General features: G+C 39.6%; 1 protein-coding gene across 2 annotated transcripts; it reads right to left on the reverse strand.

Annotated features, from left to right (window-relative positions):
• Positions 1-1,799: 1,799 nt before the first annotated feature.
• On the reverse strand, positions 1,800-11,557 carry lrif1 (ligand dependent nuclear receptor interacting factor 1). 2 transcript variants are annotated; one of them, XM_082517820.1, is made up of 3 exons: positions 9,986-11,557; positions 7,427-8,873; positions 1,800-6,128 (listed from the first exon to the last, which is right to left on the reverse strand). In XM_082517820.1, exons 1-3 carry the CDS (start codon positions 10,000-10,002, stop codon positions 5,202-5,204), a joined length of 2,391 nt encoding a protein of 796 aa, XP_082373946.1. In that variant the 5' UTR covers positions 10,003-11,557; the 3' UTR covers positions 1,800-5,201. The 2 variants fall into 2 exon arrangements, with proteins under 2 accessions (XP_082373946.1, XP_082373947.1); XM_082517821.1 differs by lacking the exon at positions 9,986-11,557 and adding an exon at positions 8,993-9,968.
• Positions 11,558-11,594: the final 37 nt, after the last annotated feature.

Below are 11,594 nucleotides of genomic sequence, written 5' to 3' on the forward strand. Positions count from 1 at the left end.
TTACGGAGGGAGGTGCTTTTGCTGTGATGTGTATTGTAACAGTTTGTCAATAAAAAGCCGACGAGGGAAGCTGCTCTTTGAAGGATTTGGGCTACAGACAGGTGAGGAGCGTGAGCTCCAAGAGCTGGTTCTGACCCAAACTTCCCTCGTTAAGGAGTGAAAAGACCGGTTGAAGATGTTCTGTCTTGTTTTCTGTTCTTCATGAGGAATAAGTCTCTAAACTAGCGGGGCATGTGGAAACACAGACCCAACAATGCACATCATCGGCATACATCCCCTTGAATGTCCAGTCAATAACCAGACCATTATTCTTCTCAGAGTTTTGGTATATCCCATACGCCCTGCCATAGGGTTACAATGAGCTGCCTGGAAAATTATTTTCCAGCTGCTTTTTGGCACCACCAACTGGGTGTGTCATGACTCATTCAATACAATCTGTCTCTAACCATCACAGAAAGAGGGTCGGTCAGCGCTACGTCTGAGCACACCATTTGATCATCAGTTTCCATCCCTCGGTCAAAGACTGCTCTAGTGGGAAATCTCAGATGGAGTGAATTACTGGAGCAGGCAGAGCCTGTGTATGTCCCTGGGCATACACCTAAGCGTCACCTACTCTGCCTCCAACAATATCCTGGGTTGAACGAAGGGAATGGTGGACCAGAGTCAGCGTGCAGCCTGAGTCCACATTATCTGTCCCGCCTCCATACACGGGACTCTCGACTGACGTGTCCTAGTTATATATATATATATATATATAAAACACCCAGCACGCCCCTGCGGGCGGTTTATCCTTCAAGCTCGGGTCCTCTACCAGAGGCCTGGGAGCTTGAGGGTCCTGCGCAGTATCTTAGCTGTTCCCAGGACTGCGCTCTTCTGGACAGAGATCTCCGATGTTTTTCCCGGGATCTGCTGGAGCCACTCGCCTAGCTTGGGAGTCACCGCACCTAGTGCTCCGATTACCACGGGGACCACCGTTACCTTCACCCTCCACATCCTCTCGAGCTCTTCTCTGAGCCCTTGGTATTTCTCCAGCTTCTCGTGTTCCTTCTTCCTGATATTGCTGTCATTGGGAACCGCTACATCGATCACTACGGCTGTCTTCTTCTGTTTGTCTACCACCACTATGTCCGGTTGGTTAGCCACCACCATTTTGTCCGTCTGTATCTGGAAGTCCCACAGGAAGTCCCATATATATATATATATATATATATATATATATATATATATATATATATATATATATATATATATATATATATATATATATATATATATATATATATATATATATATATATAATGTTCTTCCTCTACACGCCCCCCCCAATTTTTTTGCACATGTCGAGGAGCGTGTCAGGCTACATTTCGCGTGTGTTATACTTGTATAACTATGCATGTGACAAATAAAGAACCTTGTACCTTGAACCTGTTAGGATTAAAATGATTAAATAAAGAAGTTTTTTTTTATGATTTTCACATACACATCACATGTGCTCATTATGGGCTGGTGCTGCATGTTTTTGAAGGTCAGAAACTTCATTCAGTGCTATGACTGAATTGAAATATTGAGACTGATGTAGAGCGCAGAGGGTCTTTTTGTAGCATGTATACACATCACACCACATAAAAGTCAGGCTATTTTGTGGACCAAGGAACTCTGAACAAAATGTCCAGAAATTAAATAATAAATAGAATCAGAATTAATTATCAAGGCAGGGAGGTGTTTTTCTGTCTCTGTTTAAATGCATGTACATCCTTCCTTCAATTACAGTGCATTTAATGGTAATAAAAAGCAGATAATGAATTATGACACTGTGTTCATTTGCAAAAAGAAATCACTGTACACACTGTGATCCACACACAATTGAACTGTAATTAATGTATGTTACAGATAACAGACAAGAAAACAGCAAGAAGGCAAGTTTTAAATAAATGTTCATTTAGTGGAAATGGAATTAAATAAATCATGAATACATATTTTAATCAAAAACATGAAGAAACCTAAAACTGATGGTCACATGTTTCCAACAGAAGTCAGAGATGTCTGCTTCACTGCGTCCAATTCAGAACAACTATGTTTCATACCATTTGTAAATATCCACTTTGTAAAGACAAAGCTTACACTGTCTGTCATGATTCAGTACATGTTAGGCTGTGTTTGGAAAACAAATGAAAACATTATAAGTAATGTTTAGGATGCAGCTTACAAGCTGAAGTGGAACAGAGTGATTTAATCTATTATTCAAAAGTGAAGAATTAAGGTTTACAAACGAAAAAGTGCATCACTGAGCAGATACATGCTATTGTATTGTTCTACACAGCACAAGGTAAACCATAGCAAACTTAACTATAAAACATATAACCCTGTTTACAAAGATATTGTGATTCAGTTTAAAAATGTAAATTAAATAATACAGTATTCAATTAAAACCTTTGTGTAACTATAAATAGCAGAAAGACGATTCAAATATTGAAACAGTTTTGTAAGAAAATAAATATTCATTTAAAATGTTTAATTAATGACAGCAACAGTTTCCCATTGTGTTGCATAACCACTTTTTTAAACAACCCCTTTATTTCACCTTCATTTTAGGTTGGAAATACTGCCCCCATCACATGACCTGAAGAAGCCTCAGAGGTGAAACATCTTCACAAACCTAATGGAGTCCAGTTATCTCCTTGTATGTAAAGAGACACTTACTGGCAGGAACTGATGGAAAAACCAGGAATTTAGTAAAACTGCTGATTCAATCTGCGATAAGTCTGGAAACCATTACATGAAACCTTTCTGCACATCATTCATCAATAATGAATAACATAGACTCATTAATGCATTAATGAGATATGTAAATTACTACACCATTATAGGTTGCTAGCTTTTTATCTGTGCGTACTAACAATCGTCATGGAGCTCTGTAAATAAAGAATAGAGCAGCCATTAAAAACAAAGAAGAAAAAGAATTATAAGAACTAGATCAGTTATCTCTTTGGTTACCTTTTTAAAAAACACATAATTTCTCAGTTTTAGCATTTGATGTAAACTTTAAAATAATCTTATCAATAAAAAGTTATAGTTTATGACCTGTTTTTGAACTTCCATAACAGTTTTTGGAAACAGAGTTTGTTTTCAGTTTAATGGTTGTCAGAAAAAAACAAGAAACCTGACCAGTAAGAAACATGTAAGCTGTAAGTGTGTTGGAAAAGACATAAACTGGGTGCCACTTTAGCTCAGTGGGTAAGCAGAGGAATGAATGGGTGAAAAAGACAAGTTGTTTGAGTATGCTATATAAGAACCAGTCCATTTACCATTCACCGTGCAGGTGACCACATGACAAGAGTGAAGCAGCTGGCTTTGACTCTGACATCTGGTGTCTCTCTCTTATTCTGGTGTCTGTTTCTTTTGTTCTCTATCCATAGCTTGTGACCATGGGTGAGGGTACAGACACGGATCAACTGATAAACAAACTAGTACACATTAGTGATGTGACGTTCTGTATCGAGGCTTCGAAGCGTGTGTCGAGTAATGGAGGGGGCGTTTCCGCGAAGCGCGTATCGAGGCTTGCTTCATTTATGGGAGGAGCTGAAAATGATGACGTCCGAAGCCTCGCTGCCCGGCTGTACCACGTGACTGGTTCAGGAAGCGGTTCGAACTTTGCCGCAAATAATCATTTTCCATACTGCCAGCATAAATATACACAGTATACTGCCATCACTACAATATAGATGTTTTACACACTCCTTTTGTTGTTGACATTTACAGGCTGTGTGCAAAATGCCACACTCTTCAAATTCATGCCAACTAATATTTTTACGTCCAGTAGGTGTCCTGCTAGAGCAAATGAAGCTTCAAGAAGCTTCGCGTTGGGGTGAACCAATTGGATGAAAAGCTTCAGTGCTTCATGAGGCTTCATCTGCCCATCATTAGTACACATCACTGCAGATCCTGTCCTAGTTTGTCTATCAGTCTCCTGCTCCCCTCTCTCAGGGAAAAATTTCCCTGAGATACTTGATACCACTTAGGGCAGGGGTGTAGAACTCCAGGCCTCCAGCACCAGTGTCCTGCAGGTTTTAGATAGCACCCTGGGTCAACACACCTGAATCAAATGATAAGTTCATTACCAGGCTTCTGGAAAACTTCCAAGACATGTTGAGGAGGTCATTAAGCAATTTAAATCAGCTGTGTTGGATCAAGGACACATCTAAAACCTGCAGGACGCTGGCCCTTGAGGCCTGGAGTTCGACACCTGTGACTTAGAGTAACAATTCATCCAGCAGAACACCATATCTTCAGATTTGGAAATTCTAGTTCTTCTTAATACGGCTTGAATTTTGTCTGTGAATCGCTCCAGTGGGAGCTGGAGGAAACTGCCCGATGGAGTCAACAGAAAGCAAAGAGGAGATCCTTAGGCCACCAAGATGGAAGACGTCCACCTTAGTGGCCCTAGCACCTGCCAGTTAAGCAACTTTCTTTTTTTTAAATTTCTTTTATTTATAAGCTTTATTTTCATTTTTAAATTGGAAAACAGACAATCAAAACAAACAAAGCGAACAAACAAACAAAAAAGCAATTTTCAATTAAGACTTAATTCCATTAACCCTGCAACACCTCCTGAGAACCGAGGAACCAAATATCTTTTTTTGTAATGTCCTGCATTTCTGGAGCTAAAAGTATCACCCAAACTGGTGTGATATCAATGGAAAGGTTGGTGTGACTTATTATGGTAGCCCAAATAAGTCAAAAGATATAGAGCAAAAACAAATGTCCATTAATGAGGGCATAAATGAATAGGCTGGTTCTCAGGAGGATATACATACATTTTTGTGAGTTTTTGAAATTTCCACATAAATGTGATCCTCTGCCTCTCAAAAAAGCAAACAAAATGCAAAATGTAGCAAATATGATACAAATGAAAACTGCTAAAAGCAAATTAATATTTTTCCTGAAGGTATTTCATGGTTCAGGATTTAAAGGGTAAAGTTTCATGTTTGTAAATACTCTGTGTGTAATGATATCACATTATAGCCTATTGGACAAGTAAAAACCCAGCATTGATGTATATGTGTGGTGGGCTCTATGGAACATAAACTCACTTTGAGTCTCAGAAAGTGAATGTGCACGAGGAGGTGCCATTTTTGAGTCCATTAATCAATGAACTTTATAAGGACACGTGTGTGTGTGCTAGAAATACTGGACATTTTCAATCAGCTCACTTTTCTCTTCATTAGTTGCAACGCTGCCTCTTTCTCTGTCAGGTAATCTTTGAGTCTTTTGATCCGTTCCTGTCTTTTTAGTTCATCACAGTCCGTGGACGTTGTTGACAAAATGTTACTATAGCCCACATGGGCGACATAGTTCTGCTTGTTTGTGACTTTTCCACAGCTCATCATTCCATCTTTTCGAGGAACCTTTGCTCTTCCCCCTTTTTTACTCACCTGCTCTGCTGTAAAGTCCCACTTGTCTAGCTCCTCTAGCCTTGCCCTGGACTTGACTGCAGGATCCAGAGTAGTGGGCATGCAACATGGACACACAGTGCGTTTCCTGGTCCGTCCTATTCTCCTTGTGTTTCTGCTGAGATCCAACCAAGTCTGAGTCTGAAGATGAGCATCTGCATACTGTGATTGTGAGATACTGCCTTCATTTGTGGTAGGGACATCCTCACCACCTGGTTCCAAACAATCTGTCTCTTGCTTACTTTTACAGTCACATGATGCCCTGTTGTGTGAACTTTGACCTGAAAAGAACTTCTGTTTCCAAGGAAAAGGAGGAGGTTTCTGGTCCAGTTTGACATGAGAACATTTGAGAGCTCCAACACCTGTGTCAGGTGATGGTGGTAATTCCTTTCCAGTTTGTACTTTTACTCTCGGGATATCAGTATGACCACTGTTCATATTGGTTTCTTGTGAACTGCCACCTTCATATCGAAAAACATCTACCACTGGTTCCTCATTATCCTCCACTGACTTAATGGAGTCTATGTGCAGCGAATTTACAGGGACAGACTCAACTGATGGTTCATCAACCCTCTGAAGGCAAAGTTTAAGTTCAGCTGTTATCCCGAATATCTGCCTCAGCAGGTGGTCAGACAATTTGCGAGGCTTTGGTGCCACTGACTCAGGATTTGTAGAGCCCTGCAAATAGGGAAATGTAAAATAAAAATACCATTATCACACATTAAGCAAATGATCCAAGTACATTTAGTAGCTGTTTATGGTAACTTTTACTAAGCGGTCCAAAGAGAGGTCACTGCAAGTGAAGGAGGCCATCATTATTAAAGAGATGGCTAAAGCTCTAGTGGTCGAATCAACAATGTACTAGCAACACCAAAGGTCTGAAAGACAACAGAAGACAACTAAAACAAATTCTTTCCATGACTGAGAAAAAACCCACTCACAACATGCAACACTGTTGGCTAGCAATGTCACCTCACAGGAAGAGATGACCTGAGGTTCCTGGTTTATGCTGCGGCCTTTGTGTGCTGTGTGCATGTTCCTTCCTCCCACCGTCCACAGACATGCATGTCAGGTTAATTGTTCGTTTTAGTTGTTGATTCTAAACTACCCATGAATGTGAGGTAGGTAGAGTGCTTGGAGTGTAAAATAAATAAATGAATAAAGCAATGCATTTAATGCATGGTTAAAAATGTGGCTTGTACTCTAAAGTCAAAATTGCTCTTAAAGAGGTTGGGATGTCATTGTCAAGGTCTACAAGATCTTCAGAGGGTTTACAACAAGGTGCCACTGGTTACTTTTAAGAAGAGAAAGTCCAGAGTATATTTAGAAAACATCTGAAAAGAACCTGCTTAGGAAGATGCCACCTGTCAAACATGGTGGAGGCAATGCTAAAGCTAAAGTATGGTTGCCAGTGCTACCAGGTCATAGTATTTGCTGATCATGTGCCTGCTCAGAGACATAATGGGATGAATCTGAGCTGTATAGGGCTGTACACTCTGCTCAGATTCAGCCAAATGCTGTGAAGCTTAATAGGTAGCACGTTCCAGTGTAAACAAGTTAATGTAATACTGAAAGCTGAAAGTCTGCACTTTAATCACATGTTAATGAAAACTGACTACGGTGCTGTACAGAGACAAAATAAAAAAAGGAAAATAAATCCACGTTTTTCTATCATCCACGCTTCAGAAAATAAATACTCATTTTGTACATCACACAAGAAAACCGACAAGGTTAAGAGGTTGAACTTCCAAACGAACACTGGTGTGATCAGAAATACTCACCAGACAGAAAACAATACAAAAAACAATTACAAACAAACTTGAATTATCCTTCAAAAAACATAGACCAAACCACAGATCTGTAATGATTAGCTGCAGACCTACGTGAAATGTTATATTATCTAGTCTACAATCACACCTTAAAAGCATTTTTATTAAAACACTAACAAGTCCCAGAAGCATCAGAACTAGCCTTACCTCAGTTATCTGACTGTCGCTCTCTGTTTCACAGCTGCTGCTGGCCTCTGTTGGACTTTCTGTTTTTGCATCAAGCTCTACGTCTTGCAACTGCTGGGCAGAGGTGCTGTGAAGCACATCTGAGCCACAAACACACGTTTCATTTCTATCTGACGTGTCCTGGCCGGCTTTTGCTCCTCTCAAAGCCATGTTTGAAGTTGTGCAGCGTGGTGAGCAGGACTCTGACTTGGGTGGACTATATGATACAAATATGACATTGTCTTCATCCAGATGAGAGACCGCAGGCACGTTAACTGCTTGTTGAGGTGACTCATCATCGTCACATAGCTCAATCACCTCATCTGACTCCCTTTGCGTTCTAACATCTCGACTTGTTACAGCTGACTGAAGAAACTGTTGTAAAGAAGAAGATGGTGGAAGAATGCTTTTGCTGAGTTCAGACGCTTTAGTTGTTGTTGTGGTCTTAGATAGCGGGGTGCACCGTTTAGCTACAAAGAACACCTTGCCATTGCACATGACCAAAGCATTTTCTTGCCCTTGTGCACCATTGTCCTGACTCAGCTGAGAGGCTGTTTTTCTGAAGGTGCTGAGCTGTGTGGAAGAATTTTCTCTCTGTGCGATTGCTTGAAGAATCTCTGAAGTTACAGACGGACAGTTAAGAGGTTTTATATTTGGACCTGATGAACAATCCACTTCTTCTATCACCCAGCGTGTGGGGCTGTCGGGCCTTTGTGAAACCTTTGGAATCAGTTTTAACTGTTGTGTTCTTTGCTTTGGGTGAAATCCATAAGAAGTCAGTGTTGATGCATTGGAAAACATTCGGACTGAGTGTGGAGCGGTGTCCGTTGGCAGAGTCCCGCCTTGATTTATAGTGGTGACAGGAGTAACATACACTACACTGGGTAATGCTGACCCCGAGGAGGAGCTGGCAGAAGAAGTAAAAATCTGTTTCTGGATAGCTGCAGGGAGTCTGCATGCTGGAACGGTCTGGACTTGTGCATTGGGGGGAATCTGAAGATACTGTCCTCTCGGGAGTGCAGGAGATTTCACAGTAACTGGGAGCGGATTAAGAAGTTTTACTGGCATTCCAGATTTTTCTTTAAAAGTTGCCACTGACGGAACTTCAGCCATTAAATTACCAGTCTGCTGCTGCAGCGACTGGTTGTTGACTGAATGTACACGGTTGGACAAGACATTCATAACTGAAACCTGCTTCCTGATTATTTGCTGAGAGACAGAAGAACTCAAAGCTGTATCTGTGACCATGTTCACAGGTGCTGAGTTGATATTTATGGTAACAGCTTCCTGGGAAATTGGGTCCCTTTTAGTGTTACTTGTCTGTGGTTGGAAAAACTGTCTGTTCACCATTTGGACAGGAATCAGTTTCATGATGTTCTTTCCATCAGCTCCAATTGCAGGCATTGCCTGGTAGAAGACACCTCGGCCACTGAGAGAACAGAAGGAAGAACGGAATTAACACAAATATAAATATATGAATTTTATACAGTTATGACTTTATTATGTTGAACTCTAACACCTCCAAACAGTACAGATCTAAACCTTTACCAGAGTGGCAGAGAGTCCACTTATCTGATTTCCTTTGTTGAATTTGTGATAGTTGCCTGCATTTCTAAGCCAATATTAGTTTTATTACTCGCTCTTGTTGCTCAGAGTGGATGGAAGGCTTTAAGCAGGCACTCGGGAGCATACGTAGGTGTCACATGCATTTAAGAAGAAATTCATCCCCACTCTTTTACAAAGAAGTTATTCCACCAGCATAATTAGAGGCAACGGAGTATCTGATGCTGTATTTTTTTTTTTCTATTGGAAAAATAAAATGAGGTACGTCATTATTGTACTATTTTTACTGTTTTCCCAAAATTCTTAATTTTTGCTTTACTCCTAATAACTGGGAAGAGCTGTTTTACTGCAATGGGAGATCAATTATATTTCTTTTAATAATCAAGGGGTAACACTTTATAACATGACCCGCGAATAAGGCGCAAGTACCCAGTACTTAGGTGTCATTTGCAGGTAACAAGTTATTGTATGTCATTTTATTATTGTTTCCTGTACAAAACGTGTTACACGGAAATACAGGATACTTGCGGTCTAACAATGTAATTATTTTATAGTTTCCTGCAAAAACCTGACTCGGTACACGAAACTGCATGTAAGTACAGGGTACTTGTGCCTTATTCGCGGTTACCATCAAGGGTACATTACAACTGACAAGGTGTGCAGTACACAAAGGTACAAATATTTAAATACTGTTTCAAACAAGTTAATAAGAACTTTAAAACTTTAATGTGGGACTATATGAATGACAGATCGATCTCATATTTTGTAAGATTAGCTCATTGCAATTAATAATAATGATTAGAATATTTATACTTAGTATTAATAGATGGGATTAGATACTAAATATAACAGCAAACTGAGCCAGCCTATGATTTCTTATTCGGACCCATCATTAGTGTTGTCATGACTCCCGTTATGTTTAAAAGCACAAATCATCAATAAGGGACTGGGAGGCATTGAGCCATCAAACCGCAGTACCTGTAAATCGTATCCATCTGTCCCCTGGTGAAAAGACGAACGCTGGAATGTAATTTTTAGCTGCCGTAACGAAAAATGACTAAATTAAATACATAATTATTGGTGTGAGCTCCGTTTACACGATAGCTATAAGTTACTGGTAACGTCCAAACACCATCGTAGCCTCAGCGCTTGAAAGCTAGCCTTGGTCCAAATGTGTAATCGCCGCTATTAACCTCCGAATACTCTCGTTTAATTGCCATTAAAAAAATGTTTTGACTGCACATTTTTCTCCCTGGTGCCTTTCATCAATGGATGTAATAAGTTGGAATCTCGTTTCCATCATTTCAGCCCTTCTGTCACATTATTTCCGGTTTGTTACGAGGTTGTGTTCAACGTAGCAAGCCATTTTTAAGTTTGTGTTGATTGTGTTTGTTTGTTTTAATCGCAGACTCTGACTTTAGGTTGAATATAGTGGTGTTCTGTCGTGTTTTAGCAGGGTTCATTATTCTTATTATTTACTATTATTTATTTTTCACGCAACACAAGACGAGTTAAATATTGTTAGCCTTTGTGGTTTTGAACTCTCCCTTTTTACCAACTTCCGCTTGGCCACTTCCGGTTCCGTTTTGTGATACGCATATTTATTTATATATTTTCTTATATATTAAGTGTGTCTGATATTTAGATAACCTGTCATGAAGATGCACATTTCTGAACATGACACATGGTGGAGATGGGCTCTGTCTCCTTTAAACATGACACCCAATGTTGTCAGTGGGTTTTGGGATTGATGTTAATTGCAGTGTTCATTTTGGTAAACCATATCACCCCATGACAAATTTATAAATACACTGACACAAGTAGTGGGAAAAATAGACAAGGAAATCTAAAAAGGGAGGAACACAGGGTGCTCCAGCAACAGAGTAGAAAATCAAAGTTATGATGCAGGACAACCAGATCAAGCTTGAACTTCACTGCTTAAAAAAAAAAAAAAAGAAAAGGAAAGAAACTCCTAAATCAATGTCGGATCTTTATGAGTAAAATATTCAGCTGTTTTTGCTGATGTCAGTCAGCATTGTTAATATGGAAATCTAGTGAACTATATTCATGTTTTTGTGTCATCGTGAAGTTATATAACAATTTTTAAAAATGCTGTTCTAAAGAGCTCAAAGTAAAAAGCTTGTGACCCCCAGTGACTAACATTTTGCTTTAAAGTTTGGAGATGATCTAATGGAAACTAACGCTTATCCTAATTGACCTGTTTCTTTACATTTTGTTTTTTAAGATCAACTTTGACCTTGGGAACTAATGATGAAGATCAAGGTCAAATGCCAACCTAGGTACTCGTGTGCCCCAAAGCCTAATATATTGTTGTTGTTGTTGGAAAACAATCCATAAAAATTATGAAGAACAACATTTTTACAGATTTTCACATTTGTTTGACCTTGACCTGAGTCAAACCAGCCCCACCTGTTACTGGTATCTACCTTCACACAAAATCGAAAAATGAACAGTGGATGCTAGACTGCTAACAGACAGACAAAGGTTAGATTCTAATAATTATTTGTTAATTAGAAACATATCCGCTTTCTAGGAACATTGGCTCATCATCTGTCATTTGTTTCCA

Source organism: Aulonocara stuartgranti (genome assembly GCF_965226115.1).
Source record: "Aulonocara stuartgranti genome assembly, chromosome: 20".
In the NCBI taxonomy this organism is placed as follows: domain Eukaryota; kingdom Metazoa; phylum Chordata; class Actinopteri; order Cichliformes; family Cichlidae; genus Aulonocara; species Aulonocara stuartgranti.

Excerpts from the sequence above, each read along its gene's own strand:
- lrif1 (XM_082517820.1), bottom strand. Across the intron at positions 6,129-7,426 it reads GCGACAGTCAGATAACTGAG|GGCTCTACAAATCCTGAGTC; the intron begins GTAAGGCTAGTT and ends CCCTATTTGCAG.